Source organism: Meleagris gallopavo, chromosome 1 (assembly GCF_905368555.1).
Source record: "Meleagris gallopavo chromosome 1, MGAL_WU_HG_1.1, whole genome shotgun sequence".
Taxonomy (NCBI): Eukaryota; Metazoa; Chordata; class Aves; order Galliformes; family Phasianidae; genus Meleagris; species Meleagris gallopavo.
In genome coordinates, this window is record NC_139404.1 from 120,761,777 (window position 1) to 120,784,631 (window position 22,855).

Consider the following 22,855-nt stretch of genomic DNA (forward strand, 5'->3'; position numbering starts at 1 on the left):
TTAAGTCTGATGTCCTTCATTTCACCTCTATGTGTCATTCAGTAATTTCTATTCATGCCTTTTTAAGCAGTTCATTACTGGTCTACTCAGGGGCCAAATATGCAAGCAGTGGGCTTGAATACATGGCAAAAACTGACCCTTGGTGCCAAGGAGTTGTCGTATTAAAGTGCATTAGCCATTTCCTGTAGCAGTTGTCAGGCTAATTTTCAGTAAATGACTTAGTCCATGTGTTTATTATTCTGATGTAAACCCACCGACTCGGCATGAAAATGACCTTACAATGCTGTAATCACAGACTAATCTTCTACAGCGACAGCCACTACACGCCCAAACTGTGTCCCTCTGACAAGACTTCTCCAAGTTCAGAAGCAGCATCTTGTGAGCAACTTAATTCAAACTGTGTTACGTCACCCACTGTTGAGGGTAACACTGACAGGCACTGGTTCTGAAAATCTCCGTGCAGCTCCATAAAATTCAGAGCATTTTTTAGCAAATGATGACTCAGTGGGAAAGAATGCACTGAAATCAAAGAATTGAACTCAATACAAAATAAAATCACTCTTATCTTGATTGTTAACATTTTCTGTATCTAAACATCACATATTGCTCGAGGTCTTGGGGACAAATTCCCCCCTCTCCATTCCGTGTGTGATAACCATATACTTCTTAAAGCGTAAATAATACAGTCATGCCTATTGATAAACAGTTTTCTCCATCTGATCAGTCCTAGTTATTTTAGATTGTAAGTGGTTTTAGAAGATGAAGATCTTAAAACGTGAGGGTAGCTTAGTAACTTCTGAAGGTGAAAACCTGCCAAGAAATTTGAAATTCGAGCTGACTCCATCAGCCTCACATCTCGTGTTCTGACTTAGTTGTAGGTTGACCTTGCGTACCATGGCGTTGCTTACAGTGTTCTTGAGGAATCCTGAGGTGAATACAAAGTAATCTATGATATCCCTTCACCATCTCTGGCTTCTATCAGCACAAAACTACATTTTTGGCTGGTGTTATAACACAGGTGCCCCGAACTACTTCTGGCTTTTCTGAGGAATCGAGGTGATCGATGGAGAAAGCACAAGACTTCACTCTTGATTTTTGTTATTTTTGTAGCTTTTCATCATTAAAAATGTATATCGTTAATATTAATCACAGAAAAAGAAAATCATACAGGTTCACATTTTATTATTTTACAGCAGCCATGCTTAACTGATGTTATAACTGAAAAAAAACCCAGCAAATCAAGTCATAGGATCCCAAGCGTATGTTTGCTGTCAACAAAGCGACAGCAGGACTCACAGGGACTTCAATTAGTATTAGATTGTAGTCTTCATATTTACATTTAAAAGTATTCCCCTCCATGTCCTCACATAAATTATTAAGCTATTCAAATTCAATAGGGTAGAAGTGTGAGATGGAGAAGTGTGCATTAAGTATCTGACAAAGTGACCAAAGAAAGGCAATTCTGAGAGATGTCACTCTGGCTGATAGTCGGGGGGACTGTCCCTCTAAGTGCCTGGTCATTTTGTATCTGATCACTGCTTGAATCAACAAGAACCAGAAATCTTCCCTTCTGTATTCCAGTGATTGCATAAGAGAGAACGATAAGAAAATAATCTTTCAGTATACTGCAAAAAACAAACAAGCAAAACAGAAAACCTGGAACCATAGGAACTGGTGTCTAAGCGCTTATGTATTCACCTGTTGCTCTCCCAGTATCTTCCTGAATGTTCTACTGCGCAAGAGTCAGTTAGGGAAAAGCATGTAACTAGTGATTAAATTCTTTATCTGGATAAAACACCTTGTTCCAGTAAACAGCATTTTCTTCTCTTTTTAGCTTTTATTCCACAAATTAATCACATAGCTGCTGTTTTCCAGTAATTCAGACTTGTCATAGAAATACATTTAATTATTGTATAATTAGCTGTATAAGATAAAGGGGTTCTACTCAACTGCCTTTCCAAGAATATCCGAATTTTCTAGCATTTTAAAATGCCTATTGAACTAGCAAAAAGCTAAGTGACTGATCTAAAGGAGAAAAAATGAACAGAAATACATGACTAGTGGTCCAAATACCTCCATCCACACTGTATTTTTTGAAACACAGGAAACTAACATTAACTCCAGATTATATGTAAAACCAGGTAGCTGATCTCTAGTCTGAGTGGTTCTTCCTGTGGGCATCTTTCATACTTAAAAATTCTTGCCTTAAGATATAAAAAAATATTCTTAAGTCATTTAACATTTCATATATCAGTACAGTTATATGACTTAAAACCAGTATTGTGCAATAGATTATATTGTCAAAAAATTACACCAATTAATAAATGTTAGAAATGGAAGCAATTTGTATTGAGATCACAATAAAGATTCAGTGCAAAAAAAAATCCTTATATGACTTAATTCCAAGCCAAGTAGATTTCTTACGACCTCCTTGCAGCTGTACTCTCATTCTTTAAACGGAAAATATGTGCTATATAGAAAAATAACTTCTTTCCATTCTTTGAAAAATTTAACAAGATTTGGGCAACTGAAACATGGTTATACATCATAATGACTAATAAAAATGGTTATCAGCAGAAAAGGTTTTCACAGGCGCAGTGAAATTCAAAGCCACGTGACTTAATTCTCTAGTCCGTAAGAAAACCTGTGAGAGATCAGAGATAGGAAGTAATGAAAAAATCCTGAAGATCTGCTGGAAATTCAAACTGCTGCTGTGGAAAAAGGTTCTTTGCTTCTAGGAGCAAAAAAAAAGTGCCAACAGGAAGCAGCTTCACACTGAGAAGAAACCACGAGGCTTTCAGGGAAGCAGTGCCTTTCAGACACCTCAACCTTATGTTGTACACATCATACCTGCTCTAACCACAAAACCAAAAAGTCTGTCTCCTTCTGCCTTTATCACCAAATGATTTTAGACATACACTGAGGAGAAGTAAAGAGTTTGTGTTGTTATATGAACAGGGACTGGTATACGTAACTGATTTTACCTGAGCTACAAGAGATGAGGCAGAAGTCTTCCTTTACTTTCCCTCCAACATAAAGGACACAAACAAGTTCTTAACAGTTGCTACCCTCACTCAATTCAGGCAATTTCTGTCTTTATTTGCATTCTCTAAAACTTCTCTGATATTCATGAATACACATCAAATGAATGCAAAAGCCTAACACAATATCGCTACAAGATAACATGGGCTCCAGTTCAGGACATTAATAAGCATTTTGTAAACTCTTCTGAAATTAAAACTCTGACTAGAGTTTTATTAACTTCAAGACCTTTGGATCTGAAAATCAAATTGGATTTCTCCTCACTTAGGCATAGTAGGCAGTCAAAAAAGACACTTCATTCCATGTCTTGTAATTTGTACTTGTGGAACAGAGAGAAGAAAATGATCTTTGATCTAAATTAATTAAACACTTTTCTCATTGGCACATAAGTGGCTTTTTCCCCAACAGTTCTTTTGCTGGCTAAGAAATTATTGTTTGTTCCCCTCGTTATCAACTTTCACAGCACCGTTAACAAGGAGCAGTGTAGAAAATCATGCATTTTGGTCAACAAAGCCAATAGGTATGAGCTCTACTGTACGTTAGCATCAGAGTTGTTTATGAAGGAAGAGTTTTATTAATTTTTAAAGTATAATTGCATTCCAAGCTTTGAGCTGGGTTGAATGGCCAGTTTTGGAGGAATTAGAGAACTCTTCAAAAGAGCTAAAAATTTATTTACAATGACAACTTTCCTCATAGCTGTCTTCATTTGAAGCCAAAAGACATTTGTGTTCATTTCCACTAGAATTTAAAGGTGTATAGCAAGGAAAACTTGTTCTGGTAGTAACAATTGCAGAAGAGGGCAGGTCATAGCCTTCTTCGTGCTGGAATAGTGGTGGTGATTCTCCACAACGTGGTTCAAATTTTGAAAGAAAAGGAGAGAATCGCAGAAATGTCAAACAGAACACGTTTTTGTGGTTTTTGTAAGGATCATGGGAAACTGATTCTGAGAATTCAGTCAACATTAGCAGGATAACATCTGCTCTGTGCGTACCTTGAGTCCTATCTTCCTTCTTCAGACACTGCTATAAGAGAAACCACCATTCAGCATGGAAGTGTTGAAAGTTCTCATGGCTTAAAAATTTCAGGAAAAGGTCATCTCAGTTACTTTTAGAGGGAAATCCGGAAATCTTATTTACTTCTTGAAACTATAAAGGTCTTTGTAGACAACATCTGATAGCTAAATGTTTTTGACCTATGTAGGTAATTTTGAAAAGAGAGTTTTCTGTAGAGTACAGAGCTCTGTACACTTACTACCTGCACTGCTCCTTTAGTCCTCCCCTTGGAACAACTTATCTGCATGACAATAATACCCTAGAAAGCCAAAGTTATTGTAAAAAGAGTAAGAAATCAGATGTAACATCCTTAAACAAAACAAACAAAGTCATTAATTTATCAACAGTCTTAAAAAAACTTACCTTTAAAATTTGGTCTGATTCTAGCATCATACCCTGATGTCCTTCCCATCAATTTGTCCAAAAAATCTGAAGGAGACAGGGTCTGTGAGGGAGATTTTCCAGATCTTGAATCATGTTCTTTACAGAAAGTCATCCTAAATAAATTATCAGCCACCATTAGGTACTATTCAGCTAGTATTTCACTCAAGTCAGGAAAAAAAATTGAAACAATTAATAAAATTGTCTCAATTCACTGAATGCAGCAATTAAGATTTTTATTTATTGAATGATATCATATATTTTTCATCAGGAAACATTATGCTAGAAATAAAAATGAATTTTGGATAGCATGCATGGACACGTTTTGCTGTTCAAAACAAATCCCTCCACTTTAAAAATAAATGTATTTTAGCTTTAAAAATTTAGAAGAGCCAGTCTATTTTTTTAAAAAAGCATGTAAAGAAATCTTACAGGAACTTTGATATCTAATTCATATCACTGATTTAATTAGAAGCATACTGTTGAAATTTACGTCTTGTAGCACTGATTCAAGGTGATTGTAAACTTCCAAACAATAGCTGTCATCACTCATCAAGCGGATCTGATACACATTGGTTTTGTTAATGTTAGAAAGGATGTAGATGCAAAAAAACGTTCTTTATAGATGCCACTCAAAGAAGATTGAAATCGTGCCAGTGAATGTCTGGCTTCTTCACCAGGAGGGCAAAAAAGGTTCCAGAGTCAGCCATATATGATTTTAATGATTTGTTTTGGTCTTTTTTTCATCAATTAACATCAAATAGTACCTGATCAGTATTATCACCAGCTGGTATTTATACGCAAGATCCTGCACATATGTCTGTTTTCAGATTTTAAGAGTAAACTTCTGGTACCAGACTATGCATATGAAACTTCTTACAGATAACAAATTACATACTTCAAGCACAGTAAGTATTTCAGAAAAAAAAGAATTTATGAGTTCCCCCAGGTCATTCTGCAGGGAAAATAAACATTTGGTGCGCAGAGGCACAGATTTCATCATAAGCAGCACTATCTTGGTTCCTAAATAACCAACATCATGGTATCTGTCCTGCAATATATGCATTGAACTACTAAAAGTAATAAAAACACTCTCTTCTTAACTACTCTCTATTTAAATGTTTGCCCAAAGGGGACCACTCTGTTTCAGGAGTCTTTCTTGTTCTTTTTTTTTTTTTTTTTTTTTTTTTTCTTGGTGCATTTACATGTAAGCATACTAACTAATACTAAATAATACTAAATTCTTTATCTTTTTATAGAACCATCAAAACTGCTAAAAGGCAATGTGACAGTAAATCTTATTCCCCACTTTTTCAATTCCATATATGGGGGGAGGGGAAGGGAGTTGCTTTTTTTTTTTTTTTTTTGCTTTTGTTGTTGCCGTGACACTCTTACATCTCTAATTTTTAATATAAAATAGATGATATTTCCCACTTAAATAGTAGAAATGTTCAGATAAGATAATAAAAACTTGAAAACTAAGTCAGTGTAATTACTTTGGATGATACTTTACAGTCTACTTCTGTCTCCTTTCAGTGTCCACTAGTGATAAGTTGTGCTGTCATCTCATGTGTGCAAACTCTTGAATACAAACATTTTTTTTTCACTCAAGCACTGTATACACATGTTATTACACATACAAAAGCATTTTGTATGTTTACATGTAGATACACAGCTTTGTACACGAAGATAAGGAATCTCAGCTGAAATGGTGCTTTGGTGAATAGCAATGACTTGTTTGCCTTGTATCGCAAGAAGTCAGCAGCTGAAGCAAAAGCTCATCAAGCATTAGAAATAAAATAAAAAGAGAAAATAAAAATTAGAAGCAATAATCTGCTGTACTGATACTTTAAATTAGCATTGGACTGGTTTAATTAGGCATTTTTCCAAAATCAGAAGGCTGGATTTCTAATTTCAAATAACCACATCCCTGACAAATCTGGTTGATCATTTCCAGAGCCTGAAGAGGAGGGAACCAAAGCAACTTCCTTCATAAGCTCTGGAGGGAGCACAAAGATTAAATAGCATTTGGAAGAAAAACTGAAGAAACTGTTTTCAGCTATATTGGTAATCAGTAACAAAGCATGTCTTTGAATCAGAGAAATGGAAAATAGATCACCCAAACTTGAATATTTTTTGGTGTTTGTTACCAAGCAACGAGTCTCTTAGTGTAAAAAGGAAAGTCTATTCAGAATGAACACAAAACACTTTCAAATATAGCAAACAAACTAGGTTAACATGATATAGTTTCTTTATAGTTATGATGTCCACATTCTTTGAAAAATATCATCACAAGGAGCCATATCACCTACCTGAAATGGTTTGTCTCTAAGAAAAATGCAAATAAGGTTGTCAAAATTTTCACTAGCTGCCGGTTCATTCCTCCTGCTTTCTGTGTTGATTTGGAAAATATCCCAGAAACGATTCCAGAGAGATGCAGGGAGAAAGTATGCTGGTGCTGCCTAGATTCCCAAATTCAGCAATAATTTATTTTTCTTGACAATCAGGAAAAGAAGGTCTGGATCTCTACAAACTGGGGATAAAAAAGAAATGCCAGTCCTTGGAATCATGGTCAGGTCAAGCCTAGGCTCATCTCCAGCAGCCAACAGAAAATATACAAAGCATCAGACCTGGTTATTCCCCACCTTGCTTTTACTGGGAGATGAAGAAAAAATTAAAAAAATAAAAAAAAAAAAAAAAAAAAAAAGAAAAGAGAAAGGAAGGGAAAAAAAAAAAAAGGAAATAAAAAGAAGGGAGAACCCTAGTACCCAAAGAGCATCGCCCAAAGGGGAGTAGCGTTGAGAGCAAGCAGTCTGTTGCCGGTGTGTTTTATTCCCCTTTTGCTTTGAAAAGTAGCATTTAGGAAGGGTGGTGGGGCTACTGGCTCGCTCTGTTCCACTCCCCCGTTGGCAGGGAGGTGTCGGCGCTGCCGTGCGGGAGCGAGCGGGCGGCGGGGGCTGCGGGGAACCCCAGCGCCTGTGCTGGAATGAGGCGGGCGGGAGCGCACCGCGCTATAAATTCAGCACTCGGACAGCTCCGCGCCCGCCGCTGCGCATGCGCCTGGTGTCCGGCGTCTGGGAGGGGAGAGGCGCGCGTGTGCGCGCGCGTGGGTTTGTGTGTGCGCGCGTGGGGGTGCGCGCCCAGAGGGCGAGTGGGAAGGTTGGTGGCATGGGGTGTGTGTGCGAGGAGGGCGAGTGGCGTGTTTTGTGCGCGTGGGTGTGCCTGAGTTGGGAGAGGGGTTGCGCTGGGGGTGCTGGGGCGGAGAGGGGCCGGAGTCTTGACCCAGTGACTGGGGGAGAGCGGCCCCCCGACACCTGGGGCACTGCGGGGTCTGGAAGGAGCGGAGCGGGTGTGCGGGGCGAACGGGCTCTGGGGAGCCCATTTGCAGTTGTTCCTCGGTGCTGTTTCTCTTCCCCACGGTGTAGAGAAGGAATCAATGGCACTGAGCTTTCTTGGAGGTGGCTCTATCTCCACACCCTAAGGTGCTAGCAGCATCGTGCCTTTCTTTTTACACATAAGGAACTGAAGCACTGGCAGCTGAAACAAGGGTCGTGGTTACCTGAGGTTCCTTGGGTACCTTGCAGACCTTGGGTACCCTCCTGCTCCCCAGCGTCCCCACCCTTTGTCCTTCACACAGCGCTTCCCACTGCCTTCACTGCTCACCGACAGCTCCTCATGTTAAACTCAGACTGATGGTGGGGTATCACATTGTTTGAAGGAAGGCAGGGTGACTTGAAGCCTCTGAAACACATACGGTGATGGGCGGAAACTCTGCTCAACCCTTGAAGTGTTTTGTTAACATGGTTTTAAATGGGAAATCTCATCTAGTGGATTTAGTGAACTAAGTGCTTCCCTCTGCCATCCTCGTGGTTTCCCCTCCATCCACCACCTGCTCTGTCTGGTCAACCTGACAAGAATCTGGACGCTTCCACATTGGTTTAGTTGGCCTGCTGGAAAATCCTAAACTTTGTAAGAGTAAGAATCAAGTCTGTTTCAATATTCTGAAATCCAATTCAGACCAAAAAAAGAAACACACCCGTGGGTGCCAGGCCCCGGCAGCACATCCACACAGCGATGGGTGGCAGAGGGCAAAGCGAGCGTGACTGATCCTTGTCCCCAGGGTGACCGAGCGCAGGCGTACTGTGAGCTGGAGAGCGCCCTGTGGGAAGACGACAGCCGCCCGCCGTGCGGAGTGGTGAACCGGCTGCTGGCAGAGGTGTCCCAGGACCTGACGGCAGCCCAGGTGAGGGGTCACTGCCAAAGGCAAAAGGAGCCGCCTGCCCACGCTGGTGTTCTGCTGGTGGATGGTGGTGGCTTAGCCCTTCCAAGGGCCTCAGGCAATCTCCTGTGCCGCGTGTCACCAGAGACTCTTTTTCAGGGCGTGACCAGCAATGTGAGGACAGCTGCCAGCAATGTCCTGGTGGCTCTGGCCCGGACGCACTTCACCTTGGTGATGGCCGAGCTCCAGAGCCACCTGAAGGCCATGGGGGACATGTCCAAGGAGTTTGTGCTCATCACCCTGAGCAAACTCTTCAGCACCTATGGTAGAGTGCCCTCAGCCTCCTGACATCTCTAACAACCGGGAAAGGGGTCTCTCCCCTCCACGCGTGATCTGCGTTGAGCTGGGGGATGCAGGGCTGTAGCCCCTCCTCCCTCACTGCCGGGACTCTGACTGTGGCCCTCTGCTTCCTCTCTGCAGCTCCACAGTGCATCCCCTTTGTGTGGCTGACGCTGGCCGGCCTGCGCAGTGTGGTGGGCCAGGTGAGGAGTGGCCAGATCCTGCGCATCGCTTGTGCTGGTGAGTGCCGGCCCCGGAGCAGGGGGCCTCAGGACAGCCCTTGCACCTCGCCCTGCTGCAGACTCTCACAGGCTCCCTTTTCTCACACTCTCTTTTTTTTAAAAAAAAAAATATATATTACTTTTTTATTATTATTTATTTTTTTTTTCAGTTGTGAAACAGCGGCTGGACGGAGTCAAGATTAACTTGTCCTCTGGAACCCAGTGCCCCTGGCCTGCCATGGAGAAAGAGCAAATTTATGAGAACCTTCACGAGCTGCTCTTCTCTGTGGTGTGGAACTGGCAGGACTGCCAGGAGGAGGAGGTGAGCATTGCTGCACTCCCAGCCCAGGATGGCAGCAGGAGAACCCACGTCGGCAGCTCTGTCTGTGCCCAGCAGGCTGAGAGCCGAGGGGTGATGAGAGGGAGTGGGCTGGCTCTGCAAAGGGCCCTGAACTGGCTCTGTGCCGGGAAGCAGCCGCATGTCACAGCACTGTGGCAGGAAGTGCTGGGGATGAGGCTATGGGGAAAACCTGCCTGCCCTCCAGAGTGAGCCCATCTCCTGCTGAGCGTGAGGGTGTGGGGAAGGGAAAGAGAAAGCCCTCTCTGTAGAAAGGGCAGACCTTCAGTCTTTGATGCCCAGCCTCTGCCATTCCTTTCCAGGACAAACAGGCCGTCCTTGGGGCTATGGCTGCCATTCTGGATGTTCTCCTGCAAGAGGAGCTGCACCGAGAGCACGTCTGGGAGCAGCTCCTTTGGCTTGTGCACCCATGTCAGGAGATCCAAGACACCTGCAGGGTGGCCAAGGTGAGACGTTGTGCAGGGCTCAGGGTGGACGTGGGGCCAGTGCAAGTGCCATGAGGGGTCAGGGGGATGCAGGGAGGAGGTGGGGAGCCCTTGGAGAAAGAAGGAACAGGTGTTCAAGGGAGGTCTGAGGCTTCCTGAGCTCTTCAGTCAAAGAAGGAACGACCCGGACAGGAGCCAGGAGGGAGCCAAGAGTCACTGGGGCTCATCTCCTGGGGATGGGAGGCCTCAGCACCACCACTGTGGGGCTCTGAGTGCCTGAGGAGCTCTGTGCTAATGACTGGGAGGACCACATCCAGTTGCATCTGATGGGGGAGAAGAGGGCTGCTGGGTGGGAAATGCCTGCAAATGGTGCCCAAACACTGCTCGATTGAGAGCAGAGACTCTCTTGGTGCTGCTGGGAGGTGGGGGGATAAACAAGAATCCCTAGCAGGAGCTTTTCCCTGCGGAGAAACAATTGGGAAACAGTTTCTCCACTCCCAAGTGGCTAGATGTGGCTTCATCCCTTTCTTCCTCTCCTGGTCTCTCACAGAGCCTCACTCTCTTCCTGGAGGCCTTAGAGGGCACTGAGTCTGTCATCCCAAGGGATAAGTTTCTGGACATCACCAGTGCCGTGTTCTACCAGGTAAGGGGAGCCTATCCTTGTGCCCACAGCAGTTTCCCTCTTGGCTAAGTTTCAGGAGGACTGCAAAGCTCCGAGCCCCTGGCTAAGGTGGCTCAGCCTTAGCTCCTGCATGCTCAAGGCTGTTCCAGAGCCGTGCATGTCCCCCCGCGGATGCTGTGGGGCGGGCTGGGTTTTGTCTGCCTGTCCTCTTCCTGAGAGTGCCCAGGGAGATGAGAGCGGGCAGCACAGTGTCTTTTCCGTCCTCAGTGCTGATGTGATTTTCTCAAATGGACCTTGTTCCCACAGCTCTATGACGACACTAAGCAGCACAGCGAGGCGGATCATGCGGAGCTGACCCACTGCATCATGCTGCAGGGTAAGGAGAGGAGCTTTGGCAATGCTTGGCGGTGCCCTGGCCAAAAGCTCTCTCACAAACCTCAGGAATGGGCGTGAGTTTCTTGTTAACACAGCGTGGGATTTCCTCCCTGCAGCCCAGATCTGCCCAGAGGAAATGGTCCTGTTTCTGCAGTCACAGCTGGGAGATGACTGGGAGGCTGGATGCGTGGCAGCCCTGGGTCTGCTGGGTACTCTGGCTCGCTCTGATGGTCAGTACCACAGGTTGGGACTTCCAGGGATCCCTTCTGCCATCTGGGTTGTGGCTCCGCTCATGTTTCTGCGCATCTCTTGCAGAGCCCATGATGACGGAGAAGCTGCCCCAGGTTGTCAAGGCTGTGCAGCGTCTGTGCAGCGACCCCAGGATCCGGGTGAGCTGGTTTGGGAAAAGAAAGCGTTGTTGGGGTGGTGATGCTGCTGCCAGCACGGGCAGGGCTGGGGTGATCAGGGAGGTGCTGGGGCATTGACCACACGGTCACGATGTCTCCTGTGGGGAGAGCAGGCAGAGTGGAGTGGGCTGGTCCCCGTGCTGTGCGTGGAAAGCGCACAGTCTGGAGCCAATGTTATTCAATGAATATGATTCATAAAGTTGATTAAATTTCTTTTTCTGTACTCAAACATACTGTACTAAAAGTCCTTATTATCATAGCAAGAAAAGTGATCAATTGGATGAGTGATTGTTCTCGGTATTTTGATAAGTATAATACTGAGGCAGCATCTTCAGTGATCTGTGTTGCTTCAGACACTGCAAACGTTTCTAACACTGGGTGCTGAAGTCTAGTCATATAGGCTTTTATACTTTCATTTGTGTTTGTTAAGATTATTTAAATATGTTGATTTCATTTCAGATTTGAACAAATACCTTTTATATTTTGGATTAATTACTTCTGTTTTTAATCAAAACTTTCCCATTTCCTGCTTATTTAGCCACAAAAGACCAACCCAAATCCTCCTTACCTCTTCTTGAGGCTCCCTTTGTGTTGAATTTTCACACAGTGATGCATCAGAAGGGTAATATTCTTCTCAGTCATGGACATTTTGAATGCATTTTCTAGACGTTCTTTATAATGTCTAAAAATTGGCTAAGAATATCTATACCAAAACTTTTCTATTTCCCATTCCTGAAGAAATAGATATCTACTGCCTCTTATAAATCAGTTCTACCTGAAATAAGGAGACCCTATATGATGACTCAAACCTAAATGTTTTTCCAGTGCAACACTTGATTCTTTATGGCTTCTAGCATCCTTCTGGGGAGAAGTATAGAGTTTTAATATTTATAATACAAAAATCTTTATTTATTATCACTTTTAAGTTCTAACAGCAACTGTTACTGATATCAGACCTTATTTGCCTTGGTTCAGCTGTCCTATTCTGCATTTCAGTTTTCTGGATCATTTACTCTGGCAATGAAAGATTTACACAGAACCACACCTCAGAAAAGAAATTTATAAAGCAAAAATATAACCACAAGAGTCCTCAAATATTCAGTTGTGGGTCCATAAAAGACCAACATGTAGAGCTGGGGTCTATTTGAAAACCTTTCCCTTAGAAGTTAATCACACTTCCCTTTCTTAAAAGTACTTACAGATGCAAATTATCTTAGAATTCAGGATGCTGCTGGATCTGCTGCTGTTTCCTGGTGCGCTGAAGAATCTAAAGAAATATTTTTAAAACAAGTTTTTTTTAGTCTAGTGTCTGGTTATTTTCTAAAACACTTATCCCAGTTTGGAGAGACATTCTGAATTACATCATCTTCGTGTGTGTGTGTGTGTGTGTGTGTGTGTGTGTGTGTGTGTGTGTGTTGTCTGTCTGTCTGTCTGTCTGTCTGTCTAAATCTAATTGCATTTGAGTGTGACTGTGATTTGTGCAGCTGAATATATCTGCCTCAGTCTTAATGAAAACACAGCTGATGATATAATGAGGAAATAAGAATGGGAGTTTCTTTCAGCTTCCACAGTAGATGGGGGTAGAGGAGTCTGCCATAGTTAGGTCACCAAACAAAAGCAATCTTAAGATATTGCTTTGATCCCTAAGTTTATCTGACTTTAGCTTTTCTTAGGAGGTTGCATGATGGGTGGAGAGAAAAAGTCTATTACAACTATGAGTAATTAGAGTGCCATCTGCTTGAGGGACATAAACTTACAATATAGCACATAGAGTTAACATACTTTACAACAGTTAAAGCTGTATGCCTGCAAAAAAGGTTGATACTGTTTTTCTGGCAGAACACTGACTTCCAGTAATTTATCTTGATATTCTATTTATATAAGAGCTGCAACCTTAAGCATACAAGGTTAATGAAGGTTAATCTGACTGCCCTTTTTACTTCCTGGGCTTTGCACAGCATTGAAAAGATGGCAGATTGTTAATCAGAAGTCCTTGATACTTTGTCCAAACCCAGAGGTGAGAAACCTCTGTTTCACAGAAGTGATAATTACATGTAATTGCAGCCATGGACTATTTAACTATGAGTCACAGTTAAACCATTCATCTTTTCTGCACATCTTCCTTGCAAAATGGGACAGCAATGTACTCTGTAGCATTTCATTATTCACAGGATAGTTTCCTTTTTCACAGTTTTAGCTATGACACTGCATCAGTAGATTAAGTGAAGCTACAGATGGCAGTGGTTCACAGTGACACTGTCTTTATGCTTATGTACTAGATAGGATACTGGTCTTTTTTTTTTTTTTTAAGCAAGATTTCTTGTCTTTTTTTATTACGAGTTTTATATTCATACATTGTACTGAAGTGGTGTTTTGCACTTGGAGCTCAAGCATCTTGATTCAGATCATATCCACTCAACATATTTTTCTTCTAAGTTTTTAGAAGAATCTTACATTACTAAAAGACCATGCCTCATAAGCAGGTGCTAGCTATTCTGAACCAGTGTAATGCTGACGTGTTGTGAATTCTGATACTTAAGCAGCTGAGTAACTGGAAAAGCAGTCAAAATATCTTCTGTGTCTGAATCACTGCAAAAAACTGATCAATTACTCACATTACTTTCATTGACTCTGGTCACTGCATGGAAGATGCTGCTGGCTGTTTCAGCACAAGAATATGGGAATCTGGACTGTGGCACATAATTGGGTGTGCTGGATCCAGCTGGTATGGAGTTCATTTTTCTCATAGCAGCCCATATTGCACCATGCTCTGGATTTGTGCCTAAAGTAGTATTGATAATTCCTCGGTCTTTTGGTTGCTGCTGAGCAATATTTGCACAACTCTGAGGTTTAATTATTTTTCTTTATTTTTTTTTTTCCAGTCTGCTGTGCCAGTGAGTAGTCTGAAATTCACAGGATGCAGAGAAGGGACACAGCCAGGACAGCTGACACAAACTGACCAAAGGGACGTTCCTATTGTATAACTTTGTATTTGGCCTGAAAATCCAAGGAAAAGGAGAAGAAAAGGGAGGACAACTTGTTCTGGATACCCTATCCAAACTATTGGAAGAGAAGGTTATCAAGAATAGTCAGCATGGATTCTCAAAGGAAAAATCATGCTTGATTAAGCTGGTAGCCTTCTACGATGTCGTCACTGGCTGGGTAGAAGGGGGAAGAGTAGTGGATGTCGTGTACCTTGACTTCAGCAAGTTTTTTGACACCATCTCCCAAAACATCCTTGTTACAAAACTTAGAAAAATGTGGGAGAGATGAGTGGATGGTGAGGTAGATTGAGAATTGGCTGGCTGGTAGAGCTCAGAGGGTTGTATCAATGGTGCAGAGTCTGGTTGGAGACCTGTAACTAGCAGTGCTCCCCAGGGGTCCGTGCTGGGTCTGGTCTTGTTTAACATCTTCACCAACAACCTGCATTCAGGGATAGAGCCCACCCTCAGCAAATTTGCTAATTTACAAAGCTGGGAGGCAGTGGCTGACACAACTGAAGGTTGTGCTGCCATTCAGCAAGACCTGGACAGACTAGAGAGTTGGGCAGGGAGGAACTTGATGAGATTGAACATGAGCAAGCATAGAGTCTTGCCCTGGCGAGGAGGAACTGCATGCATCAGCACAGCTTAGGGGATAATCTGCTGGAGAAGAACCTGGGTGTTCTGGTGAATAACAGGCTGGCCATGAGCCAGCAGTGTGCCCTTGTGGCCAAGAAGGCCAGCAGTACCCTGGGGTGCATTAAAAAGAGGGTGGCCAGCAGGTTGAGGGAGGTGACCCTCCTCCTCTACTCTGCCCTGGTGAGACACATAGACTACTGCGTCCAGTTCTGGGATCCCCAGTTCACAAAAGATAGGGATCTTCTAGAAGGAGGCCACTAAGATGATTAAGGGCCTTGAGCATCTCCCCCGTGAGGAAAGGCTAAGTAACCTGGGTCTGTTCAGCCTGGGGAAAAGAAGAATGGAGGAGATCTGATAAACGTGTGTAAATATCTAAAGGGAGGTGGGAGGCAAATGGATGAGGCCAGGCTCTTTTCAGCAGCATACAGTGGTAAGAAAAAAGAGCAGTGGCCTAAAACTTGAACATAGTTCCACACTAACATGCTGTAGTGGAAATGCTAAGTCACAGCCTGAATAAGTAATTGAGCACCTGGTGGGAAAGCAGGGCCAACCCACAGGAGCTCAGGTGCATGCAGTGCATCTGGGTGACTAAAAGGGGTGAAGCCAGAATCCACCCCATCCCAGATCTTATTTAAAGGTTGGAAGTAGAGGCAAGGATATCTTGCTGGAGGTTCCTGCATGCTAGAGACCTTCCAAGGGTAAGCATATTCTTTTCTTTGTTTCTGTGTTTTTGGTTGCTGCATTTGAGCTTAGCCTTACTTGCTGTAGCCTAGGATTTTGCTCCTATGCTGTTATTGCTGAGTTTTCCATCATGTTGCAGTGTGGAAGAGCTTCTTTGTGGTAAGGATGACTGAGTACTGGCACAAGTTGCTGAAGGAGGTTGTGGAATCTCCTATGGAGATATTCCAGGTCTCCTAGATGACTATCTGTATGACCTATTGTAGGGAACCTTCTTTAGCAGAGGATTAGTCTCGATGATCTCTTGAGGTCGCTTCTAACCTCTGTAATTCTGTGGTTCTGACAATTCTAGTTGTGATGCCTTTCCTTTCAAGTAAGTATTACGTGTGCTGAGGCTCTGCATTCCAGGCCATCTGCCTGTAAGTGTGAAACAGTGAGTGAATTACTTAATCCACTTTGCTTATGTGTTTGGCATTGCTTCACCTGTTTATCTAAACCTGCAGGCTTTTAGCTTCTGCTCTTCTGGTTCTCTCTCCTGTTACACTGTAGGGAAATTAAATAATGGGCAGGTTGAAGTTTTATCTGCTGATTGAGGTAAGTACACTTACTTGATTTTTTTTTTTTTTTTTTTTTATCATGGACTATTTCATAATTATTTTAAATGAAGATGCTGTTTTTTGTTTTTTTTAAGTTCAGTTTTTCTGTTTGTTGGTTGGTTTGGTAAAAACCAAGCCTTCATCTTCTCAGCTATGCAAGAGATTTCTTCAACACTCACTAGGACACAGTTTGTTGTATTTACTAGGAGCCATAATGCTCTAGATGAAAAGGAAAATAGCAAATTAAATCTAGAAGTCACCCAGTTATTTAGAGTAGTGTAACAGGATTTTATTTTTTTCATAATTGAAAGGACCTAGCAAGACCAGTCAACTTGACAGAGGAAAATAAAAGCTGTGAAGATTAGATAAGCATTGGAAGTTAAACAAAATAAATACATTAAAAAATTAGCTGCAGTTAACTAGAGAAGGGCGTGCTCATCAGTATTAGTAGTTCCATGGAAACATTTGCTTTAAGCATAACACCTCTTTATTTCCAGTTTTCAATTCATGAAAATTGCTGTCATTAAAACAGGAATATTTTAGTCTTCTTCTTTCTTTTTTTAAAAACTTTTTTCACAAATGTAAAATGAAAAGCAGGAAAGTGTCTTGTTTGGATAGCTTTTTGTTGTTCATTTGTCATCATCTATGATGTCTTGGGCACTTGCAAAAAATTCAGTGAAAGATCTATCCTCTGAAGGGTCATTCAGAATCTAAGGACAAACAGGCAAAGGCTACAGGAAACAGATATTGGTGAAAACAGATCAATATGTAGTAAGAAAAAGGTTAAAATATAGATGTTCAAGTCACTAAAGATGGGATTGGCATACACAAAAACTTCATCATGGGGCTTTTTTTCTTAAAAGAAGGTCAGGATCTCTGTAGCATCTCCAGCGGTATTTCAGGATGTTCTCATTTGCAAATGACATTTTGCTGTTGGCAGAATACCTCTATTTTCTCCTTGGTACCTTTGCTTTCCTTACCAGCTTGGCAGCTTCCTAGACACTTAAATACTGATGACATATGTGCTATGAAAGGGCTTCTGTTTCTATTTAGATTGTAGGAAAAAATCCTAAAAAGAAGAATTAAAAAATAAAAATATTGCTGGTTAAATAATAGCTACATAATATTTCTTACTTGAAAGTAGTCTTCAAATCAGGATGACTTAATGTGGCATTACTTCTATCTGCTTTCTGTCCTGGCATGTAAAGACTTTAGGTTGATTACTTTAATACCACGCATTTCCACTTCTCCTCGTCGACAGTATGTGTGGGTTGTTGCCACAGTAGGTCCACCGTGGAAGATACATTTCTCAGTGTGTGCAGTATATCTTACTAAACACTGATGATTTGCTGCCATTATAAAACAAACAAGATCAGTAATATGAAAACTGTACCAAAGATTGATTGAGAAACAATAACAATAGAAGTTTATAATAAAAATGTTTAGCCTATATAATCAATATCCTGTACTTATATAAACATTAAAAAAAAAAAACCTGGTATTTTTCTTTTTCTTAAGGCAACTTAAAGTCAGACAGCATTTACTTGCCCACAGTTAGTTGCACCTGAAAGCCATGAGCCAGATATTTTAAGGAAAATTCTGTGCGTTACTGATAATTGTTTTGTTTGGTTTTTTTTTTTGCTTTTGAAATAGTTTGGTATATTGATAAGACCCCTGAACTAAATCATTTTTGACTGAGATGAATCTTCCTGAAATAAATACCTCAAGTCACCCGAAAAGAGAAATGGAGGAGAATTGGCTGGAAGTTTTTAAGGATGCAGTAACCCTCAATCTTTTAGATAAATCTGTGCTTCTGATTCTACCATGTTGTTAGCTGGCACTACTGCACATTCCAACAGGGGAAACTGTTCACCATGCTCCAAAAATGACAAAGTAACATAACTTTTGTTTCCTTCCAAGAGAGGTCCCTAATCATGCAAGGGGCTGAGTACAGATGATTATTTTAGAATAGCAAAAAGTGGACAATGAAACAGATTCCTCAGACTTGATCTTCAGTAAAGAAAGGTGTTTTGTGAGATAAAATGGCCTTCAGGAATATTAGCTGCCTGCTCATGAAACAAAATAAAGCTTTTTACTGGTCCCTAACTGCATAGTGAGCTCTAAAATGTACACATCAATAGTATTATGTATTTACTTTTTGTTTTATCTTTGTTGCTATCAAAATATTCTGTTATTTAACCGTATTTTAGAAATGTTGCAGGAAGGTTTTTGGGAGCTGTCACTGATCAATCTGTGCAAGTTTGAATGCTTTAGGAATTAACAGCTCTCTCTTGTCAGTTGTATGTTCTTTGAACAACTTCTTAAGTTATGTGTCATTTGCATGTGTGTTGCTAAAGTATCCTGTGCGATGTCTTACATGCTCCAACAGCCACATGTTTATATATTCCTTAAGTTCATACAGTGGGCAGAGTGAGAAAAAGGATGATCAACCACTTCCTGTAGATGTAAAAAGGAGGCATTGCAGAGCATATTCTTCCCCTGAGTTTTCAGAGAACCACAGAAAGAGGTGCAAATGGGTGCAGGGAATTACAGGTATATCAGTGCCGTGAGATTTGATACAGCCCGGTGAGAATGAAGATAATCCTGATAATTTCATGACTTTAAAGCGTCTTCAGATGCAAAATAGTTTTAGATGTAAAATCTTTTCTAGCCAAGACACTATCTGAAAAGCCATCCAACCTGTTCCCTTTCTTTATAGTAAGGAAGTCCATAGTTGGTAAGAAAGGTTAGAACGTTGTAATTCATATTTCTACTGATAGTGACTAAGTTCTAAATTCTATACATTTTCCTACTGATATATGATCTTTTAAATACTTCCTATGAAATAAAATTGTTTGGAATTTGAAAAGCAGCACTTGTTCTTACTTTCTTTTCATTGCATGAGGAAATCCAGAATTATGTGTAATCGTCTTGACATTTTATTTCAGTTTATTAGCTTCTGATGATGAATGGAACTATACAGTGGGTGTGAGTTGGAAAGAAAAGGAGTTGAGCAATCCTAGTCTTTATCTGGGTGTCACTGAATAGCTGTATTATTTTAACTGGGACAGAAAAAGTCCTCAGTGGCCATCTTTCCCTGAATCTAAATACATGCGATATTTATGGTACATTTCATATATATGAAGCAAATTATATGGATATTTTTTAAAATCATTATTCCTTTCTAAATTCAAATTCATATCAGTTTTCATTTGGTGGTAAAAACAATGCAAGGGATACAAACTAATTTGATCTTCAGCAGCATAACTTTGCACTCTCCCTTCACCACAAATCTCTAAGTTCTCTTTTAATTCTTCAGAATCATTTGATTGAATCTTAGAGAGGCAAACTTCTGGATCTTTCTCCAGCCATGGAAAACTAAGATGTTATTCAGTGTGGCTTTTTCAATGTCTGTACTTCTCTAGTCTGTCAATAAACAGGTATGTTATTGAACATCCTCTGCAAACAGATTCAGCAACTCAGAACAATAGTAGGCACTTTCTTACTGTTTTTGAACACCCACAGCACACAGATTCAGCAACACAGCTGGAACGTTCTTAGTGTTCAAAGTGAGGTCAGCTCTTGTTTTCCCTTGCAACTTTGCCTCATGGGATCTAAAACAATCGGAGACACTTCAGAAATTTTTCATCTGTGATTCTGCTGAATTAGTTTTGCTATTACTTGGGAAGGATGAGAGCTGTTATCTATTTGTTCAATCAAAAATCATTATTTCCATCTGTGTGATGTGCCTGGTTGTGATACTGAATATCATGCTTTTTATATTCTAGCGTTGAGTTTTCTTGATGAATCAGAGGCAGAACTCCAGTTTGCTTTTTGTTAGCGTATGAAAAGACTCCTACAGTTACTTTGAGTCTAAAAGTAATTGGGTGAATACATCTTTTCCAACGCTGTAAAAACAGAGTAATTTTCTTAGCCTGGACTCCTAGATATCTGGACCCAGTCTGCCTCTACTCTGAAAGCAACGTAACATAAAATCATAGAATGGCATAGGTTTAAAGGAATCTTAAAGACTATCTAGTTCCAATCTCTCTGCTATAGGCAGGGACACTTTCCACTAGACCAGGTAGCCTAGGTGCAGCCTGGCTTTGATCATCTCCAGGGATGGAGCACTAACAGCTTCTCTGGGCAGCCTGTTCCTCATCACTCACTGAGTGAAGAATTTCTTCCTAAAATCTAATCTAAATCTTCCCTCCCTTGGTTCCCCTTGTGCCACTGTTCATGTACTGCTGTTTTTGTCAGGGCTAATTAACACAAAGGCTGGTCACCCAAATACCCTCTCCCAGCTTTAGTGGTAACCAGATATGCTGGTATACGTCTTTCCCTGAGCAACCCAGTCACTGCTTTCCCCCACTGCAAAAGTAGCTGTGGTATTAAAACACAAGCAATAGAACGTTTTCACTAAAGAGACAGCACCTTTCTTCCAAGATATGAGAGAGATGAAGCTCTGAGTAATCAACTCTTGATCTTCCCTGTAGAGATAAGTATTAATTAGTGGTTGATTACAAAGAACACAATCTAGATAACCGGTATCTATCTATGCATTGCATTAGTGCAACTTTTATAGGGCTAGTCCAAAAGGGAAGAAATTGGAAGGCAAATGGTTTATCATTGCTCTGCCTTCTGAGACTTTGCACATAAGGAAGATGATGAAAAAATATTTGCCATAAGACAAGAAGTTCAGCTTGTTTGACAGGTAAATAAGCCTTTTTTCTTGGCTGCTATTTCTTACACATTTTCTCCTATTTATTCTTTTCCAAACCACTGTATGGAAGCAGTGTGGGAAATGAGAGCAGAGGTAAATTTTGGGGAGCAGACTTTGTAAATAATCACTTGTGAGGGAAAGACAAGTTGGGTAGTAGACCCTTGGCTTTCTCCAACACAAAGAACTAAGGCATGATGTGACTGCGCTTGTAATAGTGTTACTTCAGAGGCACACAAGCCCCTCTGCACAAAAAGACGACAAAAAGCCTGTAGTTTTCAACTCCTTTAGTGTCAAAGTTTTGCTATAGTACTTCATTTGACTATGTTCCTTAATACAAGAGGCCAATTCTGAATTTTTAAGCTGTCTGATCTATGTTGAATATAGTGTGTATTTCATGAATTAGAAACAGAGGCATTCTAGTAGAAAACTGCTTTCAAGTAAGTGCTTGAAATGCAAAGAATACTGGTGTGGCGCTGCTCACAGGCAGCTTGTGTTCATTTTGCTTCAGTTCTTTGCCAGCTCCCTTGATGCAGTCAGGGCATCCATCACTCAAAGATCTTTTTAGCACCCATGATTAAACTCCTGCAGAGCTACTCAGGTTTGCTAGTGAATATGAGAATGGAGAACTTCTGTCCTACATGTGCAGCTGCTTTGGAAGCTAAAGTACAGCGCAGAAGCATCTGACATCTAAGTCCAATTGTGCCCAGGCTGTGTACCATCGCTTTTGTCTCTGAATCCTACTTTTCAATACTTGAATTTCACAGAACTTGAGGTAAGAAGTTTACAGTGAATGTGACTAACTGGGCTCTTTTGGTCTGATTTGTTCTGGTTCTGCACAATGCAGAAATTATTAACCTTTTTCTGTATGTGGGGTGACCTGAACTCAGCACAGTACATCTGCTGCACTGTACCTGCCCTAAGAAGCTCAGCTGATCTGAACTGGCTCTACACTGAGCCAGCACGACTCTTCCTATCCAGGGCAAGATTAATCCACCATTCCTGATACGAGCCAGGATGCAATTGGCCATCTTGGCCACCTGGGCACACTGCTGGCTCATATTCAGCTGACTGTCCATCACTACAGCAAGGTCCCTTTCTGTCAGGCAGCTTTCCAGTAACTCTTCCTCAAACCTGTAGGGTTGTTGTGACCAAAATTTCAAGATATTTCAAATGCACTTTCCAATCTCATGTATTTTTCTATATAAAAATATATAACACCACTTCTATAATCAGCTATATCTATGTCATTGATACAATTTTCTTTTCCTGTCAGTAACACTCTGATAAAGGCCCGTTGGTTTTAATAGGTTATTTCAGTATTTTTGTAAACTTCTAACTAATGAAAATTGTGCCAAAGATGTGTTGTTTTTTTTTTTCTCTCTCATTATAAAGGCACAATCAACAGGAAACCCTCTCAGTGACCACAAAGCAATGCACTTCTTTCTACCATGTGAACGTTTATTTAATTTCCAGCTGTAGGAAGAGGACAGAAGAGGGAGGAAGCTGCAGCTGACCATGCTCAAAATCCTTTTATATCCTTAAGTGTGTGATGTTGGGAGTCCCCTGCCCAGAAACTGGTCTGTACTTCTTGTGCTACAGGTAAAGGCTGTCTGAGGTGGCCAGCATTAGAAGTGGAGCTGTCGAGAGGGGAGAAACTACTGGAGAATCAGCTGCTCTGGGCGGGAACAACAGGCAAGGTAGCTGTGGACAATGGCTATGGCTTCTCTTAGGAGTTGGGAGCATAACCACTGTGTCAGCCCCAAATGTCTCTCAACCATGATGCTTGCACCAAGCTAC

At 41.5% G+C, this 22,855-nt stretch overlaps 1 protein-coding gene across 1 annotated transcript; it reads left to right on the plus strand.

Annotated features, from left to right (window-relative positions):
- The first annotated feature begins 894 nt into the window (after positions 1 to 894).
- LOC116217802 (maestro heat-like repeat-containing protein family member 2A) lies at positions 895 to 17,952 on the plus strand. Its single transcript, XM_085224580.1, has 11 exons — positions 895 to 930; positions 7,389 to 7,563; positions 8,456 to 9,019; positions 9,175 to 9,273; positions 9,425 to 9,576; positions 9,915 to 10,058; positions 10,588 to 10,680; positions 10,966 to 11,035; positions 11,151 to 11,264; positions 11,350 to 11,423; positions 14,324 to 17,952. Exons 1-11 carry the CDS (start codon positions 895 to 897, stop codon positions 14,423 to 14,425), a joined length of 1,623 nt encoding a protein of 540 aa, XP_085080706.1. The 3' UTR covers positions 14,426 to 17,952.
- Positions 17,953 to 22,855: the final 4,903 nt, after the last annotated feature.